At 44.9% G+C, this 24,071-nt stretch overlaps 1 protein-coding gene across 3 annotated transcripts in view; it reads left to right on the top strand.

Annotated features, from left to right (window-relative positions):
• The window catches only part of TMEM39B (transmembrane protein 39B), a 90,781-nt gene that overhangs the window by 44,171 nt on the left and 22,539 nt on the right, over positions 1–24,071 (top strand). For all 3 annotated transcript variants that reach the window (XM_069622492.1, XM_069622494.1, XM_069622493.1), the window contains one exon: positions 18,087–18,207. In XM_069622492.1, the coding sequence (XP_069478593.1) occupies positions 18,087–18,207 (121 nt within the window). The remainder of the gene's footprint in view (positions 1–18,086; positions 18,208–24,071) is intronic.

Genomic DNA, 24,071 nt, shown 5'->3' with positions numbered 1-24,071 from the left:
TGGGGAAGCGTCTCCACTGTTTTTGGTCACACCCAGTTTTAACGAAGCACTGCTAGCGCAGACCTATGGGGCTTGTATCCCTTTTTGTACTCTTCAACTCTATCTTCTTCTTCTTTTCTTTTTCACAAATGTATAGTTATTTATCACTTTTTTTTAATTTTAACAATTAAGGAGGCATCTTGAACATTTTTATTGTGTAATATTACACCCAGTTATGGTATAAAATGAATACACGTTTAAATAATAATAAAAAGGGACACTGTACCTTCAGCACTTCTGTGAAGATAAGCTACACTGTAAAAACAATTAAAACCTGTAGAGCAGGTGGGGTCAGGCAACAGGGCCTCCTTTGCCCCAAAAATCGACTACAATCCAGAGAAAACGCAGATGTCTGGTGAGTCAGTTGAAGCAAATGAAAAAAAGCTGCAAAAAGAAACTTTCATAACACTAAGTGATCCAAGGAGTTCCTGTTTCACTGACCATCCGCTCCTTCGTATGGTCCAGGGTTAATGAAATCATGAATATATCCTCTCCAGCAAAATAGGGGAGTCTTCATTTGCCTTTGAAGTCTTGCATTTCATCAATTGTAGTAGCCTATAAACGTGACACCCACTCCGGTCTGCCAGGAGTAAGGCCCACAGGGGGGGGGAATAAGTACAAGGAGGGAACAAGCAGGACAGAAGATGTTGGGAGGAGGAAGGCAAGAAAGGAGAACCTTGAGAAAGAAAGTGAAAGGGAGTTGTTGGAGATGGCACGGTCAGGGGGAGGGTGGGGTCACAGCTGATGAGAAGAGAGGTGTTTAAGGAAGGCATGGTATCAAACAGTGAAGACCGACACAAGTGATCACAGTTCAAGGGTGTTTATTGAACTTCAATGGGTTGGTTGAACGCCTGTCTAAACCTAAATCTAAGGATGGGAGCAAGCTACGACCATCAAATTATAACGCAGTCCTAGTCGAGTCTCTGTCAAAATAAATGGGACTATACTAATAAACGTATTGCCAATCCTTACTTCTAAATTCAAAATGGTGTGGGACCACAATGTATTCAAAAGTAAAGTGTTCAAGAAATGATGTCAGGATAGTGGAACAGTTGGCTTCCCTGCCCCATGTTTTCAGCAGGGGGCAAGGCGGTACATTCGAGCTTCCGAAAACACTCTGGCTTCTCTGCCAAGAGGAAAGCCAAAGCATAGGTATCGGGGCCTTCTGCCAAAGCCTCCTTTCCAAGAACAGCCTCTTACTTCAGAGGGCCTGTCATAACAAACAAGCACCAAAGTTCCTTTAACAGGATTTTCACATGCACATGTTCTTGCTTTCAACGTTCATCATGGGGTCTCCCTCCTTGAGGCTTGGACCCCTTTTTACCACTATTTTCAATTGGTCTCTCTTGTTTGGGCTCAGACCATGGATCTCCCTCATTCGGGCTTGGATCCTTTTAGCACAATATCCATTCGGTCTCCCTTGTTCGGGCTCGGACCCTGTAATCTCACTTTCAACTTTTTCCTCTTGATATAAAAAATGAGACTTTCGAATGTGCAATGGGCGTTGCTTAAACTGTCGCAGGACTGCTTTGATTCACTTCACACAATGTTTTTATCAATCTTCTACTTTCCTTTCTGCTGCTACTTTTTGGGATACCTTACGGAGACCTTCGATTGAGCACCCACGTGGTGCTGGACCACTCTGTCACTGGTATTGTATCTTTCTCCGTAAATGTTCAAACATCCATCAGCAATTAAGCTTTCCTTCTTTCATCACACGCGTTGCCAATCTTCATTTTTGCGCTCTTTATACAATGTTGCCGCTTGCATCCTTGACTTCAACACAGACTGGTCTTGCATCCGTCTCCCCAACTCATCGGCTGTGTTGATCTCTCTAGCGCCACTTTGATCTTGGATCTAAGTACGGTGCCACGTTGGCTGCTGTTCCTCTGTGACTCGGTCAGCCATGCAGGAGGGTCCAGGGTGTCGCAGACACACAATACAAGATTCTTCAGTCTGGTTTCCTGGCCTTATACTATTTAATCTGAAGAGTTCTATAAAGCAACAGTTTCTCACCGGAAAAGTCAAGTGTATCTCCCTCCTTGCGCACTCGTCTTGGTTTGCCGTCTTCCCTCATTCAGCTGCCGTCGGGAAACCACCGTTCCTTCGTGTGCTTCGCCTCGCTCAGTGTGCTCTTGTGCTCTGCCTTTTATCCGCGTGGAGAAGTTTAATGGAAGTCAGATGTGAGTGATTACCAGTAATTGCCTGACCATCATAATGGGACATGTCTGGTACAATGCTTGGGTGTGAGTCTGTTTTCTCCCTGAGCGGGCTGTCTGTGTGAAAGTATTTATGAAGGGAAGGTGGGGGGTGGCTAGAGTTCCTAAATATACTATCGGGTAGGATGGGGTAAAGGTGTTGTAAGGAACGGCATACTGCGTCTCGCCATCAGGTATCCCACTCCCCGAAGACCCTTCACCCAGGTGGTCCACCCTCAGGAACTGGATCCAAAAGCGATGGCTGTGTCATGGCCACCTGGATGACAAATCCCTGAGGCGTAGCGGGTGAGACACCTTCTGGCTTTCCACAGGTGGCAGAGAAGAGGAAAGCTTGCTGTCTGGAGTAAGCAGAGAGAAAGCGCACATTGAGGTCAAAAGAACAAACCTAGCTTTGGCCAAGACACTAATTCCAGGAGACCGAAATGGAAGGAGGAGTTGGTGGGGGCTAAAGTGGAAAGGGGTCAAAGTGCTAGGGCAAAGACAGCTGAAAGCGGTATTCACTTATCCGCTCTATCACGTGCCTCTTCTCTTTCCTATGCATTCATTTATGCACATCCAACTCTTGGCGCTGACCCTTCTGTTGGTGTGGCAAACCCAGTACTCTCCCTTATTACAGGGAGGGTTTCTTACAAACTAAACTGGTCAAAAGCCTCCCTATCACTAGGGCCTGCTTGAAAACCTCTCGTCCATATGCAACCACACACTAACCATATTTAACAGCAGGTATGGTCTGTTCAAGGTACTACCAAAGAAGAGACAATGACTGGAAGGTTTTGAATTAATCTAAACGTCTGGCTTTGCTCTGGGCAGCCCTCCAGATCATTGTTCTTCGCCTGCCAAGCATTACAAAAGGGGAAAGACCAGATGCAAATCAGGCTCGGCCCCACTGTGGTCCAAGTGGGCTTTGTCCCACTCGTGCAGATATGACCTTGCAGTTTGGGCTGGACTGCCCCTTTTATATACTGCCCCCTTTTATACTCTAGCTCTTGGACAAGGTTTGGTGCTGTAAGACCACTTCCATGGTGATGGTGGCAGTATAAATACTGAATAACATAACATGAGGCCAAGGGAGGAGGGAGAGAGGGAGACGCACCTCCTGGCAATAGGAACCCAGCCTTTGGTATAAGTTTGTACTACACAGGTTGGTAGTGTGGCTGAGCAGACAGGCTTATCTCAAGAGGGGTCAATGTGAGTAGTAGGGGTTTTTACACAGAGATTCACAGTGACAAGTATTCAAACAAACTCTTAAACTCAAGGTTTCTTGATTAAACCATTATTAATTTATTTAACAGTCAGTTCAATAAGCCTTCTTCAGAAGGGAGAAATATAAACGCAACACACAAATACACTTCAGAATACACACTGTTAGTTTCTCTAAATCAGCAAGTACCCATTTGGGATGGCGCATAGATGGTTCCTACACCCTGAGGTGACTTAACTAGGGCACTGGGGACATTCATATATCACTGGTACATTTAGAGCAACACTGAGTTGGGGTCAAAGAAAAGGGTTTGTGAATAAAACAAATGTTACATAAATATTCTGAAGCAGGCAAGTATTTTTTACCCCCTATGCAAAGTACATTAACCCTTTCTAGGAGGGAAGGTAAAACACAAATTCGGAGCTAAGAATAGTCTTTCAGGAAGCCAGGCCAGCCAATGTCAATTGAGAAGAAGTCTAGATGAACTGAAGCACTTCTTACAGGTAAGTAAGTCTTGCACAATGTTTTAGAAGTCTTTGTAGAAATAAAGAATCCCAGAAGTGCCTCAAGCTGGGAGGCTTGTGAACGGCAAGGTTGCAAGCAACTTTGCAAGCAACTTTGCAAAAGCAACCAAGACAAGTCTCAACTAAGAACAAACAAGGCTACACAACAAGAGCTAAGTCCACTTAATGTTACAGTACCTTTGGTTAGAAGAAATGATTCCAGCTGGCGTCGGTTCCTGTACAGCTCTGCAGATCCTGTTGTTACTGGTCCTCAGTCATGGGGACAAGAGGGAGGACGTCTGGGGGCTCCTTCACTGCAAGGGGAAGGTCGGCGGTTGCAATGGGCAAACTTCAATTCAGCAGCACTTCGCGGTTTCAGCTCCTCGCGTCTATAGCAAATAGCAACACTGCGGTTCTCATATACGACTTCAGAATTTCCTCGCATCTGGGGTCCAGCACTCTAAGGTGGCTCAGGCTTGGTCAGTCATGCTTCTTGGAAGTCCAGAGGATCTTCCTGCAGCTCGGGTCTGACTTAAAGACACTCTTTCGATTCTGGTGATCCTCTCCCTGGCACTTCGGTTCTTGCAGCAGCAATGGAAGTACTCCGAGAGGATTTACAGATGAGCTTGTCTTGGGGTTGATTGGTCCCACCAACCCAAGGGGAGAAGTTGTCCTTTGCAGGGCTTCTCTAGTCGAGGCGAATTCGGAGCTTCAGCACAGCTAGCAGCAGGGCTTCACAGGGCAAACCAACGGTCCAGGAGTTGCAGCAGCTTCTCTTCCAAGTTCTTCTTCGGATTCCTTCGTCCCGTGGTCGTCTCTGCCTTCCAAGCCAAAAAAGCCTTGCCTTTTATGCAGGTTTCTCCCATTCATTCCAGCCTAGCTGTCCATCACACAGCAGGGTGGCTGTCCTGCAAGGACATCCCTCCAGCCAATCACCCTTGGGTGCACTCCTGTAACCAAGGACACTAAGCGCAGGGAGTTTCGGGCACCTCCCTCACTTCCTGCCCCTGCCAGACATGCTGGAGCCAGAGGCGGGCTTCACTCGTGAATCCCGCCGAAGACCAAACAAAGGGACCAAACCTGGTTTGGCGTGCAGAGTAAATCTCAAGAAGGACCTTTCAAACACGAAATGGCGAAAAAAGACCGGGGCCATTTTGACAAAATGGTCACCCATGGGTGTCTTACTGCAGCTGCAATTGCAGCCCGCATTAAAACACACAATGGTAGTAAAAAGTAAACCACTGCCACCAGCCATTAATTGTACAAATGGTGACATAAAAATGTTACATGAGAAACTATACTAAGTAACCTCTCCAGCACCCTATGGTAAGATAGTGTGTGCTGGGTCTAGAAAGTTACAAAATGTAAGTAAAGTCAATGTCACTTCAGTGCTCTTGGAAACTAGTTTCACCATGAGAAGGTATTTAACCCTTTGGGAAATCTAAGAGAATTCCCTGTGCCACTGCACTGAAGATGCTGTGTGTCACTATGCAAAGATGATGCCTATGGAGTTCGTCAGGCTCCAAAGTCAAAAGAAACACAGGCCAAATCACAGAAAAAATACATGAGAGAGTGGGAAAAAGGTCTAGCTGTCTCCAGGTTAGAAATTAAAAGTCCAGCAAAGTCGCTGGGGGTCTCTAAGGTAGAGGGGAATTAGCACATTTCTGAGAATTCTCCCTAACATGACGTCAGCCTGGAAATCGGCAGTCCTTTCACCACCAGCCTACTTGTTCTGTGACAAGGAGCCCTCCCACCTGGAGAGTTATTGAAGACCCTGAGAGGAGAACTTTCAAAGGAACGGTTGAACATTAACCCAGGGTAACGGCCTAATCAGAGCCGGGCTCTGAACCATGTAGACCTTCTCTGTACTTGTCAGATTTCTGTCTCACCGTTTTATGGAGATGTATACAACAGTGGTTTTCACTTTGCTACTACCATAGTTAATTCAATCTCGACTCTAGAGCCCTCTGTTTACCCACTGCACCATGACTATTTTTCGGCGGTGTTTTATATAGTCCTTCTTTCACCAGAAATCCAACTTGTAATTGATGTTCCTTGTTACCATACTATGTTCATGACCCAGACGGTGTATTGTACTCCTGACGCACAGCATTGTTCTGTTCCCAAAGCGATAACATTACTTTTGAGTTGACCTCCTAGCTGTTCTATCCTGCACTATCAATCGAAAAAAGCTTTTATACAGATTAAATATTGGGCCACATTTCTACCCGTGGCCCTAACTCAGTAAAGTGGCATGTCGAACGCAGCCGGGAACTATCCGCATCAACAACTTCAGACCATGTACAGCTAAGTGACATCAAGCCCAAGCATCCACTAAATGCATAACTGAGACCACAGCATCTCGATCACGGGAAGACTTATTCCCACAAGAATGAAAAGAAATAACCAGTAGATCCGTGGCCAGCAGTTACTGCATCTAATTTGAGAGGCAATGAAAGCGTGACCATGATACAAATTCCAACTAAAGACATCATCATTATACACTAGGTAGATTTTTATTAAGGGTCCTGCTGTCCAGTTGGTGTTTTAGTAAGTGTTAAAATGGATTTCTAAACTCCGACCTGGTGGGCAGAAGTTTAGGATGCCACCCTATTTTAGTGGAACAGGGGAACCTTCTAGGCAAACCAGACCAATCTATGGTAGCTTGGCAGGCAGTCGAGACTAAGTCTCGGGAGGTGTGAGAGTGATCGGAAGCCCACAATGAGCACACACAGTTAAACTCCACAGATTACCCTTAGACAGATTTATATCAAAAATACATTTATTATAGGCCTTTATTACAAAAACACGATTAAACCACAGTTATCAAGAAAACACTTACCAACCACGCTTATGCACTATGTGACATATATACAATATTGCGATTACCCTAATGCTGAGAATGGGGGAGAAAATAACCACAACCTGCAGCAGAAAGAGGTTGGTTTAACACTTATACCAGATTAGGTTGCTCTTCAAAGTCAATCTCTAACTTATGTAGTCCAGCCCTACGAAGTGAGGAGCCTGTAACTCGAAGTACAATTGTGAGTCAACAACACGCGGTTGTGCGTAAAATGAAAAGCTGTTCTCTTCAGGGGGCTGTAGCTGCTCAGGAAGTGGCTTGAAGTGATGAATAATTAGTTCCTATTCCTAGAAGAGGATCTACTCTTGCGGATAGTTACTTTTGGAGTTCGGGAATAGCTAGGAAGCGCAGGCTATCCCAGCCAAAGTGGGTATGTTTTGAGGGATTCTCGTGCGTAAAAGGGGATGGCTGTGCCAGTGGGCCACCGGTAAGTTATGAAAGTACTCGCAACATCTTGACACAGTCCAATCTAAACTTTGGCAGTCTAGCCCACTCCACTCATAGGTGTTAACCCTGCAGTTTCAGGATACTCTGGCTATCGGCTGCTGCGGGACGGCACGATCATCGGTGGCGGGCCAGTAGCCTTTACACGGCTCTCGGAGAAAGGAGGAGGATAGTTCCGGTGCAGGACGTCTCAGGACACGGTAGGTCAGAACTGCAGGCACTCTCAGCGACGGTCCCCACTGCGGGGCGACACAGGGACTGCAAATGTTTGCAACGTGGTGCACTCATAAATCGTGACCCATAAAAGCTAGGCAACAGGGAGAGGGCCCAGGACCACAAGCTAGCGATTCCCAAAGTCTTGAGTCTCAACTTGGGACGGCAGCGTTCCTGTGCAATACGCTGGGTTTGAGCTGGTCAGTTCACTGGATGGCCCAGGCATACTTCCTAGTGGGCTCTTTGCAAGGGTAAGTAGGAGAAGCTGAGAGTAGTTATTTCCACTACTCCAAAGCGGCGAAGTGCCCTTGCAGGACTTCTTGGTTCGATAAACAGGGTTCTGATGAGACTACAGCAGGGTTAGGGTGCCAAACCTTCCAAGTATGTCACCAATGGTTCCCTGAGTCTGCTTTCTTGTTAAGGATACTCATTATGAGGTTTGGTATGAACCTCAGTAGATCGACCTGGAATGGATGTAGAGCCCCTTCTCTTATCCAAGATTCGGTTTGCGCTCAAATCTGATAGACAATGGAAGATCTGCTCTCTTGCATGAACGTCAGGTATGGGCCAATCGTGGCCCATGGTGGTTCCAATCATTCAGGCCCACCAGACATACTGGCACCAGTAGTGTGGATTGGGACCAGACAGTCCCAACCCTCTTCCTGGGCACTAGTACAAGTGACCTGCAGGAGACTGCAAAAGATGTGGTTTTCACAGGGGGCTGCATACTCAAATAAGGAATACCGGTTCTCTCGAACTGGGGGAAGGCCAAGGCAAAAGATGGCCAAAGGACAGAACAAAAGACTTTGTAGCACGCCCATTTTCGGCATTGGCCACAATCTTGGGCCAACCGCGGTATGGTCCATAAACGCAAAGTAAAAATACTTCAAAAGTAAACTACTGCCACCAGTTTGTCCTAGGCACATTTGTACAAACACCAAAACATCCTTAGAGGGTGGCTAGGGCCATCCAACAAAAGGACCACTGTGCGCGGTACTGGAAGGTACTTGGCACATAGATAAAAAGTTACCAAGAAATGGCAATATAGTTGAAGACTAAGGGGAAATATTGTTTCCCGGTACTGACCGCCTGAAGGACATGTCAGTTTCCCCATAACAAATGAGCGAAATCCCAGAGCAGTGCAGCTGAAGGCTTTGCTCCACTGGAAAGAGTCCGGTTAGGTAAACCAAACAAAAGTAATATGAATGGGGGTTCATAAATGGTGGGAAAATTGCACCTGAGGGAAATCTTTCCTAACAGTAGGGCACAAGAGGATAACAGAAGAGAGTAATCAAACAACTTGGCTTATTCGGATATGTTGGGTTCTCTCCAACACCAGGGTTCCAAATTCAGATTGAATAAACAAGAGTTATAAGTGGCTCCTGGGTATCCCTGATTAGCCGTTGACCAGGAGCTACCACTGGGGAACAAGGAGCCAGTACATTGCATTCCCTAAAACTAACTTCAACAGAAGATGCAAATATATTATTGTGTCCATTATTATCCATAATTGCATTGAGGTGTCCTAATGTTTATTTATAGATTGTCTTAAACAGAGTTAGTTTCACATAATTGTGTTTGCCCGGCATCAGTTGCTCTGGGCATCCAAAAGTAGCTCGTGGTAGCTGTTTGCGCCAAGCTAACCAGGCTCTACTAGGCTACAAGCAGGAGGAAAATAACTCCCAGCTCCCCTCAATTTCGAACCCTGCAACCCCCTCCTGTAAGGTGTGCCCCTTTTTCTGGCTTCAACCCACCCACCAAAAAAAAGATTGTTTCAAGAAACCAATGTCCTTCAAAATCATTCTGTTTTCTTAGCACTGTCTTCCAAAGCCAAGGTTTGAGTCAAAGGTTCCTGCCAGGAAAGTAGCTGCCACTTGTCTTCAGTGGGCCTGCACTCAGTTTTCAGTTGTTTGCCAATGAGCTTTGTGATAATACGAGCCTACGCTGCAGTGAGGTTTTGCTACCATCGGTATTCACCAAAAATAATTGCTTCAAACTAAGATTGTGCCAAAGTGAGACCTTGTCTCAGTGTTTGCCACACAGTTTTTTTTAAAGTAAGATATAGAAATCTCATTTTGGCACGATCTGTGCTTGCCACAGAATTTGTTTTAAGTGAGTTTGAGCAAAGTGAGATTTTGCTTCTATCCGTTTTTGCCACTAATAATTGTTTTGAACTCCGATTGTGCTGAAACAAGACTTTGATGATCTCCTTGGCCACTATATATTTTGCCACAGTCACTCCTGCTACTGCCAGGCAATCAGTTTCTGCTACTGTCAGACATGTCCACTGAGTGTCTGAAGGTGAGGCTCTGCTAATATCGGTTATTGCCACTTTCAGTTTTACCACGCGGACTGTGGTATTATTTACCGCACAGTTTACCCCCTGGAAAGTTAAATTTTTAATTTGTCTACAGGGACAGTTACTCACAGCAAATACTCAACACACTGCAAGCCTGTCACTCTGATAATTAACACACACGTAACCTCAGGAATAATGGCCGCCCACCTACAACAGCCACAGGACGCCCATAACTACAGCAATGCACTGACACAAGAGGGATAAATGAACTACAATGGAGAACCGAGCAAGAAAGGAAAAAGGACAATTCACTGAACACAAAGAACCTCAAAGCTGAGTTCACAACACCTTCAAACCACCATCAACCCCATTCAAAGGAACTTAAAATGCACACCAAAGTGAGTCCAAAAACATAATATGTCGCTTTCTGCCGCTCCCCCTACAAACAGAAATCAAACAATAGACAAAAAGGACACCGGTGAGGTTGGAGGAAGCCCTGCTACAATACCTAGAATAAATGTACCTCCCCAATACACAGAACACTGGGATGCAGAAAATACTAACCAAAGGACACTTGTAAACATTGTAGCAAAACTAGAATCCGTCAATACCAACGTCCTTTTCACAACTACAGATTGGGGAAACCCGTTATTCAAACAACTAACTGCAACAAATGAAAACTGATACCCCCATTATGCAACCTATTGGAACTCATCAATGAAGCGACAGATGATCTAGGTGCATGAATCGCTCTGACACACAAACTACATTTGTTCCGCATTTTTACCTTCGACAGACATAAAGACTGCAAATGACTCCTAATTGACCTCAAACTCTGCGAGCAATTCAACATACTCTACCTTCCTATCTACCGACCACCCAGATATAACCGTAACTTCACCACAAAACTCACTGATGTCTGAGCCATAAAACATGACATCATTAACATTCTGAGAGATTTCAACTTCTGGTTCAAGAAACAAAACAAAACTACAACTAATTCCCCTCAGTGCCCTCTTGGAAACCCTCCATCTCAAACAAATGGTGAACAGACCCACCCACGGAGCTGGACACAACGCAATTTTCTGCAGGGATGGGCACGTAACTACTGCCCCACCACCACCACCACCAGTCATCTGGTGAGACCATATGACACCCCCCTCTTTCACTCTCAAAACCCCAACCCATGCAATGGCCGAAATACAAAGCAAATGACTACTACCAAATTAAACTGGAAAAAAACTTGGACACCCTAATCCAACTACTATAAACCACCAAACCCGATACCTTGCAATTAAATGAAATGGCACCAGGCACTGTTGATGAGAACTGCCACACCTGGATCCCAGACGCGTTAGACCAATTGACTCTGTTAAAAACCTACACCAGAAAAAGTCAAACTGGCCAAATGGTTCAGAGGAACTGAGGGCACTCAATAAAACAAACCGTAAACTTGAAAACAGATGGAGGAAAAACTACAACCAAGTGGACAAAATTAACTACCAACAACAATTTTGGCTCTATTAAAGTGGCAGAACTACACTGTAACCTCGCACAGGTTATCTAACGGCATTGAGGACTATCAGAACAAAAATACACTCGATCCAACAGGCCATATACTCATTCCACTGGAACCACAATCGCACTACCAAAAAACTAGAACCCCAATAACCTGCTCAACTCTCAAACAATTTCGCCAGGAAACTTTCAGCAACCTACTAAGAGAAACCAACAAGGACCCCAGTGACACATACACACCAGATAGCTGCATACAGCTCCCTGAACATCAAACACCAGCCCTCTACACCGGAATACTAATGGCCCTATCACTAGGGCCTGAAATGGCTTTGAGCTATTTAGTGCCTGGCTATATCCTAGGAGACCCTGGTTAGCTCGACACCAGCAGCTACCTTTGGCTCATGGGAACTGGTGCCATACAACCATACCTATATGCCATTCACTCTTTGACTGTCTTAGGTTTCCCAATATGCCCTTTATTCATATTCCCTTACAAAGCATGATGAGTTGCAGTTTGTATCTTATGACATTTTATTTTGCGGTCTCTTATGTATTCGCTCCTCATTCTGCTGGAGTTGCTGAGAGAGAAAAAGAGAGCAGGTTCAAGGTGGTCTCACAGAAAAGGGAGGGCCACAGAAATAAAAAAGTGGGAATAAAGAGACATCAGCAGAGATTGTGCAGTAACGGAAAGAAGCGCAATGGTAGAGGGATGGATGTACTAGCGAACATAGCTAATGACTAAAAGAGAGGTAGCAGCACGACAGATGAGCTGACGGGAAAGACATGGTAAAAGGAAATGTGAGGGAGGAATGACCAGAGTCGGACGAATCAACAGTCAGTCAGCAATGGAGGGAATGATGAAGCAGCATAGCAATGGTAAGAGGGGTTTACTGTGCATGACACAGTTTGGGAAAGCAAAGCAAAGCAAAGCAAATCCCACCACCTTTCAGGCACTTCAGATCGGCTATTCTGGCATTTGCATCTCAGTTAAATCACTATACAAACATAGCTTCTTTTCTCCCAATCTCTGAATTTCTTTTAGTCTTATGTGCTCATTTCTATGTAAGTTATCCATTAATTTAATTGTTCACCGTCCTAGGAATCCATGAGGGATTAATAGCTATTAGGCCACGATGAGTAGCGCCTGGTTAGAGGAAAATTCTGACCTCCAGGAGCTACATACAGCTCCTGCTCCACAAAATCATACAAATCGGGCAATATTAAACCACTCTTAAAAAGCAAGGCAGGATAAACAAGATGACTTAGCCAACAACAAACCTACACATGTACAAAGATCTACTGAACCACGTACAATCAAACTGACTGCTTGACCAGTTCCAGGTTGGTATTCGGCCCATGGGAGGAACCAAATTGCGGCTCCTTTCCATATGGGATGATCTAAAGAGAACGCCGACAATAACACCCATTCTGCTCTCATTCTATCAAATCATCAGCCTGTGACACGATCAAACGCACAACCCTATTAAAAGAATTGGAGGAATCTGGCATTCAAAACTGCATTATAATAGCTGAAATCGCACCTCACGGACAAACCCAAAAGAATTTACCTACCACAGTTCTAAAAGAATTGCAGCCCACAAATGTTCCCTTACCCCCCACCCCCACCCTCTCGGACTTCCAAATTGGGGGGGTTCCCACCCCTGAACCCTTTTTCCTCACCTGCCACCTCCCCTCCCCTGGCAAAAAAAAAAAAACACACACACTCTCTCACTCTCATTCTTTGATTTAGAAAGACGCCTCTGTGCAGTCACAGAGTTGTCTTTCTAAATCGATCTTTGAATTCGCGCTAGTGAAACGTATCTTTTCACCTAGTACCGATAACTCCTGAGACTAAACCAAAGAGATCACATCACCCATCCCTGAGTAGTCTACATTGGCTACAAGTCAAAAAACAAAACCACTTCAAAGCCCTTCTGCATTGCCAAAAAATCTCCTAGCGGACAAGGAGCTGAATTCCTACAAACAGAAATCACCTGATACCTATCCAGAAGAACCTTAAGATCTAGCACCGACATCTGAATAGAAACAAAACACTACAAGAAAACGAACTCTGAGGAACAGCCTTCTCTGTTCTCATAACCAAACTATTGAATTCGAGCCGAAAGGAAATCGGAATGACAGAAGAGCATCTATTCGTTTGAAACTGCTAAAAACATTGTTGTTCAGCTTGCTGCAATAGGATAATAATGGATCAATTAAGCATTCATACCCGATCGAGCGGACTGTGTGGGGGGGTGGGGGGGGGGGGCGATCTAAAGGCTTGAGTATAGCTTTTCACAAGGGTCCCTGGGCCAATCCAGCACGCCGGAGAGGGGATGAATGCTATTAGAACCCTGGCATTGTATTTTGGTTGAGAGAATGGGAATACTTTAGCAAGATGGCCACCACGTAGCTGGTAGATGGGGCTCCATTCAGAGCCCCTCCTCCATTTCCATGGTGGGCAGCGCAGACAAATGGGAGGAGGCAGCAGCGGTGGGTGCCGCTGTCTCAGAAGTTGGGTAAGTGAGGGCAGGAGGATTAAGGGAAGGGGTGGTGAAGGGAAGATGTCAGGGCGGGGGTAGCAGCCATTAGGTTGCTCAGAACACGGGCCTAGATCAGTAGTTTCAGCCCATTTCTCGAGCAATCTGATTGATTGCTGCCCCCCCATCCACCCGGGTGCTAATAACAACTAAACAATGATAATCATTACAGAGACGCCACTTCAACCCCATGCAATCCACAAATGCATGGAAACGTGAGGCCTCGAGGGGATGAATCGCAAGGACCCTGGCAACCATACGCTCGCCACCTCTCCTACCAATGTTTAAAGAAAAATGCACACAAGGTTGTTTAATGGATCAAGAAGACCCAAGCAACCCAATAACGGGTAGCCTAAACCACAGCCCCTGTAGATAAGGCTCACTCTAGAGGCTGCTTACAGTCCCCAACACAATCGCTACTATACAAACTCCTTTTCTTTTTAGTCTATTCGCCAAACCTGGACAAACACAACTTTGTCCCACCAAACTAACCCCACTCTAATGCAAAGGGGAGTAGTGCCCCCCTGAAATGAAAAGCAATAGCATAGTTGTACTCTGTCCTGAGACTACCCAAAAAGCTACTAATCATTTACTTTTCTCAACCCACTTTCACTCGCCGCACATGCACAAATGGCTAGTGGACCCAATAAAGAGTTATATGAAAATGGCTAGTGGACACTTCCTCCCCACCCCCTGCTGAACACCCAAACCGCACATCACTCTGAAACTCCAATGGACTCCAACCCATGACGACGCAGGGTCTGTACTAATGTGGTTACAATTATTTTTAACGAACCAACAATAGTTGGTCACTACAGGACAAATAAGCGCTGATCCTCTGCCAGTGCCATTTGAGGTCCTCCAAGGTACAATATTGTACCCACTTCTCTTAACTTCTATATAGTCTCCAAACATAAGGACTGTGCATTGTGAGAAATCTGGGGGCTTTGTCACTCATGGACCTTGGGGATTCTTAGTTCAGGTGGCCAGGGCACGGCCACCGCCTTTGGAACTAGACACTGGTGGTGGACCAGTGTGGGAGGATCCCCTGAGCAGCGGTTCCATTGGGACAGTTAGAGGAATGCCCTCCGGAGAGGTGCAGTATTCCCACCCCCTTCTGAAAAAACCCTACCCGGCACTTTCTCCACCTTTTTTTTTATAGATTATGATTCCTGTCCCATTGCCCCCTCCCCAATTCTATAGATTGTTATGATTCCTGTCCCATTGCCCCCTCCCCAATTCCTACAGGTACTAATATTAAAGGGAGGCGTAGGAGGAGAAATCTAACCATATCCAACATCCCCACTGTCACTATGGGACCCATTCACCTACAACCACACATCTGCCCCCTTCACCCTGACAAACACTTAGAAAAGTTTCCCTCCATCATTAGGGAAAACTACAACTCCCATACTTCCTCTACAGAACAGAGCTAGGAGAATTGCCCATAGGAACCAATGTACCATGCATACCTATGGGCAGTCTCCATCTTCTCCCATTAACGAGGACAGGCAGGGCCAGGCCTCCCTTTTTCAACCATCCACACCTGACTCCAATTAACACTCAGTCAGTATAAAAGGTGGAGCACTGAGACGCACTTTGAGTGAGCTGGAGATGCGGTGTGGACCAGAGCAGCTGAAGAGCAGAAGAAAGTGCCTTCAGAACCCTGGAGAGTCTGGAAGGGAGCGGAGGGCCAAGACGCTGATCCTGTGTTGTTGAAGGGTTGCAGCAGGACTGAGGAGCTGTGCCTTCCAAGAGCCAGAGAGGGGTGATCATATCCTTCTGACACTGTCCACAGGAGCACTCGTTTCCCCTGGGCATGTGAAGGGAAGCCCAGGTACCCGAGTGGCAGGTGGGAAGACGCTATCCTCGACCCAGAGAGCTCCAGAGAAGTTGCTCGAGAGACGCGCTAACCGGGTGAGTTTCATGGCAACAGAGGAAATCCCAGTGAGCATGTGTTGTGGATGGAGAGGGAACCTGAGTATGGAATTTGAGACGGAAAGCGGGAAATAAAAAGCCCCATGAAAGGCACTATGGGACTTGAAGTTATTTTTGAAATGGTAAAATTGAACTGTAAAATAAAGTAAGAGTGGTCCGGCAGTAAACGAAACAGGGGGGTTTTAGGGGGTGGAGGGCCCAAGAGGTCAAAACCCTGAACTTTGAGACTGAGTATGTGAATGCCAAGCAGGCACTGGAGGGCCGAGCAAGCTGCACCAGGTATACTCGCATAGCAGAGTGTGCCCATACGTCAAGTACTCTACCCCACTCACATGTTCTATAACGTGGGCAAGAATCTCTTGATGCCATTCTGTCATCCTTTTGGTTTCTCACTGATTTTTGTGTTGCGTTTCCCTGTTTCACATGTATGGTATTAGAGTGAGGGCAGGCAATAGGTTTTCTAATTTAATTGTTACTCTTTTGGATGAACAGACTAGGACTGTTTTCATTTTATTTAGATGGTAGAATGTGTCCCCTCTTTAGTGTTTGGGCAAGACAGGATTTCTTCCAACCCCCTTTTGAGTTAAATAAAACTGGTGAATTGTATCTTTTGTGTCCTCGTCCTTCTTGTGATTCCATGTCTGCCTCATAGTATACGCCCATATGAATACCCAATTGTATATGAGAATCTCACCAGAGGTGGATGTAAAGCGCCTTAGTGATTATCTGATATTCAGACCTGGATGGCTTCTCACTTTTTAAAGTTGAACTCTTCTAAAACCGTGTTTATTTTCCCACTCAATAAAAGCATTTGGCTTTTATTGTTGGTTGAGAAGTGTAAACGTTTTTGGATCATTACGTTTTGCTGTTGCGGCAAGATCTTTAGGTTTCATTTTTGATTCACATTGATCGATGGTGCCGCGTATTAATGCCCTGGTCAAATCTGCTAACTTGCACCCCCCGACCCTCAAAAGCCATTTATAAGTGTCATTTTTAGTATCATAATGTATTGACTTGTGGAACTCTTTGCTAAGAGGCCTTCCAAAATCCTCGCTGGCGCCATTGAATGCTGTGTTCAATGCTGCTGCTCGGTTAGGGGGCAGGGGGTGCCGAAAGTTCGACCACATCATGCCACTTTTATCAAGATAACATTGGCGTCCTCCCCAGAAGCAAATTCTTTTTAAATGACTGTGTATATTTGAGATGAAATTCCTTTCCAGACTTGGCGATATCTTGCAAATCTCTGGTGGCTCCCGAGTATTGCAGAGTAGGGATGTGCTCCACCTTGAAGTTCCCTGAACCGTTCTTGCTCAGGAGCTGCAATGAAACCCTGGAATCACTCCCAGTGGAAATGTGTTTAGCACCAGATGTAATGCCGAAAGATTTTTTAAATGTGGCGCTGGACTGCGGTTTGTTAACTTCAGGGGAGATTCACATCATTGGGTGCATCTTTTGCTGGTACTTTAGTGGTAGTTTGTTTTGGGGGCGCATCCTGTTCATGGGGGTGGGGGTGGGAATGTGTTTGTGCTGATCTGGGGCAGTCGATGTGTCGGCTTATGCAGGTTTTGGCTTTTTATATGCATATTGTGATTCTATGTACAGCACTCTAGTACACTTTGGGCCAGATCCACAGAGCGTTTTCCTATGGGATTGCGCCATTGTGAAACGCTTCTGTGATTCAGGCCCATAGTGTTTTGTTCTTTATCTATAAAGATGTATAATAAATCAACACGCACACACTGGACACCGCCTATCCTGTGTACAAAGCAAAGCACAGATGACAGTTACTCCTGGTTCTGCACACATCACCAGCTGAGCACAACACGTGTCTGGACACCGCCCATCCAGTGTACAAAACAAAGCACAGACGCAAGTTACTCCTGGTTCTGCACACATCACCAGCTGAGCACAGCACTTGTCTTCTCCCTCTTTCAACCTTAACAAACGCACCCCACTTTACCTTACACAGCCACGAAAGCACCTGGAGATCGTGGAATTGGCAGCTTTGAGTTGTATGAGAGACCAGCTGAGTTGGGGGTGCAGGGTTTGGATGCTAGTGGTTTGCCTCCTGGCTGTGGCCTAGCTTCATCCTCCAACCCCCACAATTATTTGTTCCGTCCCTCTTATTTTTTCATGTGAGAATTTTTTAAATGTTTATACTATGAAGAAAACTGAGTGGTTTAAATCCCCATGTGGTGAATCTAATGTTAGTGTGTTCTCTACGCTACATTGTGTATTGTGTCTCGCGTGTGTGGATGCAGCGTAGGTGTGCACGTGCAATAATAGCATTTCTTTGCCTTCCTCTACAGCTGGACGGAGGAGTGCATGTGGCCTCAGGGGGTGCTGGTGAAACACAACAAGAATGTTTACAAAGCCGTTGGTCATTACAATGTGGCTGTGCCTTCGGACGTATCCCACTTCAGATTTCATGTAAGTGACTTTCTCCCATAGGAAGGTGTCCAGTGAGCCCCTCTCACACGGACATGAAAACAGTAACATCTGTGCAACTTGTGGTCCTGGGAATTAGCTGCGCCTGCCCGGAGCACTTCAGAAATCGCATAAATACACACATCAACTAGATATCAACTATGCTAGTCATCTGGTCTAGCTGTGTGTGCTTTGCCTTGTGTTAACTTGTGCCGTGTGCGAGAGAGACAGACTCCTTTCAGTAACATGAAAGCAGACTTTGCCGTCTGTGATGCATGTGTAGTTTGAAAAGCTGTGTTTTCAGTCAATTACTCAAGCAAGCTGTACACTTTGGAATTCTATATAAGCACATGATTTCCTGTACAAGTCAATTAATCCTCTGAGAGCGGTCCAATCCATGTAAAATCTGTCACCCTTAGCTAGGTGTGTGTGTGTGTGTGTGTGTGTGTGTGTGTGTGTGTCTGTCCCCTACATTGACCGCTCTCTGAGGATTAATTGACTTGTACAGCAAATCATGTGCTTATATAGAATATAAGTCTTTCTCTATAATTTCTCTCTCTTTCTCCCCCCCCCCCCCTTCCAGTCAGGATTGGATCAGGGATTTGGGCGCACCATCTGTCGTCCCCCTTCATTACCCAGCTTTGTTCCGAGTTCAACGTTTTTGCAAAAAACTAGTTATGTATCATAAATGTACTAGCAACTACCATATGAAACATATATTCGTTTTTTGTTAACCATGGGGAATTAGATAAGCCGATTGCCAAATCCGTATGATGTAGCATGGCCATGTGGCACATTTGAGTCATTTTCCATAAAATGTACAACAGTTATTAATATGTAAACCATCATGCATATTCCTAATTTCAATTTCCACCTTTTCATCTCATTTCATAATTGTCACATGTTCAGATCAGCCAGACACCTAATCTAACTGGCGATTACAGTTCCCAAAGTCCCAGGTAAATGCAATTTATATCTTCAAAACCGCCTTGAAATTACAGGAAAAATAGCATAAAATGGAAATAAATCCTTAGTCTGATAGCTGCACAAAATGCCTAAAACAAAATAGTTTTTAATATTAATTGGGAGTGTCTTGTTCCACATGTGGGAGGATAGCTTCATCCCCCACATCCATCTGTTCCCCTGGATCAGCCTGTGACCAGAGTTTTTTTTGAGTCTCTTTGAAATTGGCAGTTTGCTCTTTGGTTGCTACAAGAACTTGCACCTTTTCGTCATGCTTTAGCCAAGGATTGCCTTCTTTGAAATCCCTGCATTCCTGCCATCATGTCTGCAGAACAGGGAATTATGACACCTCCTGCAGCATCACATGTTATTGCAGCGTTGTTTAAAAGAGAGGTGGGATATCCAGCTGGAAGTGAAGCTCGTCATTGTGAAGTTCCTGCCTCAGCCAAAACAGGTTTTTCCTGAAGTAGTGTCTCTTCACAGGTTACAGGAGTTTTGTGGGTGAAACATAATATACATTTTCTTTGGTCACCCCCACATCATGTTTCCTTGACATTATTCTGTGAGCAGTGGTATCTTTTTCCATTGTGTGTTTTTTTTAATCAGTTTTTATTTGCAAATAGAAGTGTAGGCTGTTTTTGCTTTTAACGTTTAAAAATCCTGTCTTGCCGGTCACAGAATTCTCTTTGCGTGAATTTACATTTTTGCTTGTCCATAGATTATGAGTAGGACCCTTAGCACATTGTTCTTTATTTTTACATAAGCACAAATGAAAAACCCAGGCTGTTTTTGGTGGCAGTGTATAACGTCTTGCCATTCATGTGACTGGGAAGGCAAAACAGGGCCGTTTTTGGTTGCAGTGTTTAAATGCAGCTGTTCAGGTGAAAGGGACTTCTGTTCGGGGCCTTTAAATGCACACCACGATAGGAAAATATAAAAACAGTACAATAGTATGAAGAGGTGCATTAAAAAACCAAGATCAACTCTGCTGGATAAGATCGATTTTTTTTTTTTCAGCAGTTCATGAAAGAAAGAGTAGACCACGTAGTGAAAGAGGAAGAGCATTCCAATGCAGAGGAGCGAGTAGTGTGTGGCAGCTTGGGTCCTGATAAAGACTGTGTGTTTTCCTGTGTCTAGGTTCCCTTGTCGCCACTCCTTCAGTCACCTCAACCCCTTAGCCTATATGCGTAGAGCCTAACGCCAGATAGCGTTCTCTCTTGTTAGTATGGTGTGGATTGGGATTTAAATGACCACTGCTCTTTTTGTACATACATTATTTCCAACCTGACGGCTTACCAGTGGAATTTAAATAAACTATACATTTTTCAGTCATAAATAGTCGTGCAAAATTGATTAGTCAAGACTGCCAAATGAAAATATTTTGATTAGCAATTCAATGTATATGATTAGCAAATTTGTATAGCCTTACTTTCAATCGGGGCCAGTGCAAAATATGCCCTCTGTATGGCAGCTGAGTGTCTTGGGGACCTTTCAGGCTTGCGTCGCTCACTGGTGCTATGAGAGGATGCCTTTTGTTGGACATGTGACCGGACACCACTACCCTTGCAAATTCAACCGGGTTTCCCCACTGAGGCCTTGCAAATAGCTAACACACACCGTTCTCAGCAGCGCATTTAAATGGGAAGCTCCTGATCAATGATGGCTGATTGATGAACCATTGTTTCTGACAAGTGTTCACTTCACTTTTCCTTCACATGATATCCAATAGAAAGCGTGAGTCTGTCAAAAAAACGACTACGAGAAAGTGTCGTGGTAATACAATACCTTTTGATGTGTGTCTAGGTCTTGACCATAAATTTCCCAAACTCTGTTTTTTAGCTTTAAATTACTTTGCAGTCTAGTTCTTATAGCTTTCCATTCAAGAATGGGAAAATGAAGCTAGGGCCATACTATTTGTTCTTAACATAATATTTCTAGATTGGATTATACATTTTTCAGCTTGGGTGGTGATTTTTTTTGTCTCCAAGTTTCCAGTCCTCTCTACAAAACTTAAACCAAACGACTATTTTTACCAACTAAAGCAAGGAAGATATTTGGTTAAGTTCCTTATGTTGCAGACTTGTCTCAAATCCTGGCTTCACAATCCACTTAAGTATGTGATCCTTGGCAAATAAGTTTGCTTCACTGTGTGTTATCTGCCGAAATTATACGTGCCCACACACCACTCAGTTGACACATGTACACTACACAACACAACACACCTCACTGAAGGTACAGATTTATATATAATAATAATGGTACTTATTAGTCTGCACATCAAAGTTATTTGTCTCTTGGCTTACTTATAGAAACCTTTTTAATCTAATTTAGCATCATTCCATTGGGTATCGAAGACTACATATGATGTCATTTTCTGTGGAATAACTTTCCGTCATCCAGAAAAAGAGGTGTCGAACCACTGCATGCTGCAATTGTGCTGCCTTTTAAAGATGTACTTGGAGCAAAACTTCCAATAAATTGAAACTCAAAATCTTATGGGAGAGAAACGTCCAAGCACCGAGCTTGAGTGAATCAAATGTGTCCTTTTATGCATGTTGAAGTATATATGTAGAGGTACTTGGAAGATCCTGTTTTGTTCCTAGAAGTTAGGAAATCTAGTACACAACAATCTTATCAATGAGTCTGGTCTGAACAATTTTGTTCTATGACAAAGGATTGTGTTAATATATTTCACACAGCATTGTTCGTCACACACAGTAATTGTTCTTGTACACAGACACGTGTTTCGATGCTAGGGGCTGTTGGCCACTATTCTAAAGTAGTCTGCGATATTTGAAAGCATTCGCCATTCTAATTGTATCTCCAAATACTAAATGTTCTGGCAGATGTTGTGGCACTACCCGCATCTTCCTCAGGGTGCACATGTATGTGCGTAAAAATAGAGCTAAGAAGCTATCGCTGTAGTGCATTGGAGATGAGCATGAGCCCGTTTAAGTGTCACGTGACGTCAGCATGACTCTGAGGCACAATAAATAACCTGCACACGTATGTTCAAACTGGTCAGCCGATTCTTAGTAATGTATGAAGACTTCCGGAGGGGTGCAGTGATGTCAATTACATATGCAAATTAGGGGATCCCTCGTGTATTTTTTTTCACAACCTGCGCATATTATTAACCAGGCAACTTTCAATGAAAGCAAAGTTCACATTTGGCATGTGTTAAGGTAGAATTTCATTTTCATGCATAATCTCCTCCACATGCGAGTCTACCACCTTTTGCTGGACTTAAGGATTTTTGGTCTGTGCCCCTCGATGAGTGGGAAACTTTTTTTTCCCCTGGGCTTCCATTTTTATTTTCTGCTATTTTCCTTATGTTATGTTAAAGGTTTTTATACCGCACACTGTTGCCACCTGTGTGGTTTCCTATCCGCCGTAGCGGGTTGGTAAGTAGGAGTCAGCGGGAGAAAAGAGCGAGAGAGCTGTGATATGCTGTTGGCAGCTTCAGTTTGGTTGGCACCATTTGCTGAGCATAGGTGTGTTTGTCGATCGTTAGATGCCATATGTTGTGTGCAGAGGTGTGGGTCCTCCCTAGGGCTTTTCAGTGGTAGTACCTTTTCAACCCACAGTGTTTAGACTACGTGTTGCACATATCCCTTCCCCTTTGTATAACATAGTGTGCAGCAGTTGCCTCCTCCCTCATAGGTTCCCTCAGAGAGGTGGCACTCTTTGTGCAGTGGGGTCCATCATTCCGAGCTCCGGACAACCCTCTTCCCCTTTCCTTTAATGCCCCCTACCAGGGGACCAGTCAAGCCAGTCCCCCCTCTCTCTTCTCCCTCTCCTCTGCCCTCTTCTCCACCCCCCCAACCCCCCGTTTCCCAGTTGACTCTCTGTTAGGGAGATGTATCATTGTTATGCTTCACCCACTCTCCTAGTGGGAACCCTAGTACTTGTTGCTGTACTGCTGGACCTTTTTGCATTCTATCCTGAGTGATGAGTGGAGCCTTTTTCCACTCATTAATTTATTTATTCATTCTTATTTGCTCTGACTTTTGGAACTCTGTTCTCTGTGCTCTAACATTCTTATGGAGTCGACTTTCCTCTATATCTCTTTTAAGGCATCTATGTGCAGTGTTGTTGGGGACCCCTTGGGTCCTCCTGTGCAATTCATTTACTAGCCTTCTGTAACTGCAGTTTTTAAGAATGGGAGGGATACCTTGTATCCTTCCTAAAACTTTATTATTTTAGAGATTAGCACACACCACCCTGTGTGGAGTGTTAAGGGGATACCTAGTATCCTCCTTCTCTCTGCTCCTGTGACCTTTTTAGTCACATTTTTTCAGGAGGATAGCTCAGGGGCAACGTGCTCGCCTTGGAAGCAAGACGACAGAGCACAACAGGTTTGATCCCCGGGTACACGCTTAGGAACCTCTGGGTATTAAGCGCGTTGTAAATAACCTATACCATATCATAGACAACCTTCCAGTTATGGCTGGCGGCAGTGGACCTGTTCTACCAACTATCTCGCTATTTTGTACCGCAGACTGTATTCACAGTTCTGGTTGTGCCCAATAGGTTCATCTAAGTAACAACCTGGTGGCTCCTTTCTTTTTTTGCCATTTCTAGCGTGGTTGTTCTTTGTTAGCTCTTCTTCCATTGTGTGTGTGTCTCTGTCTGTGTCCGTGTCCCCCCCCGCCTAGGCTCAAGTGTGTCTGGACAGGCAGGAAGTGGGGGAGGAGTTTTTCACTCCCTTTGTCTGCCTGAATGGAGCCAGCGCTCACGGGGGTGGGGGGGGGGGGGTTGACTGTCCTGATTGGACAGCCACCCACCCTTTCTGTAAACAGCTGAGAGATTGCAGTGTGTGCTTAAGCTGAATACAATGTGGGGTTCCTGAGGTGAAAGGCAAGTCGACCACTAGAAACTGAAGTAGCCTAAAAAGACGACGA

The sequence above is a fragment of the Ambystoma mexicanum genome, chromosome 11, assembly GCF_040938575.1.
Source record: "Ambystoma mexicanum isolate Mex_15411 chromosome 11, UKY_AmexF1_1, whole genome shotgun sequence".
NCBI lineage: Eukaryota > Metazoa > Chordata > Amphibia > Caudata > Ambystomatidae > Ambystoma > Ambystoma mexicanum.
This window is presented reverse-complemented; position numbering and strand designations above follow the sequence as displayed.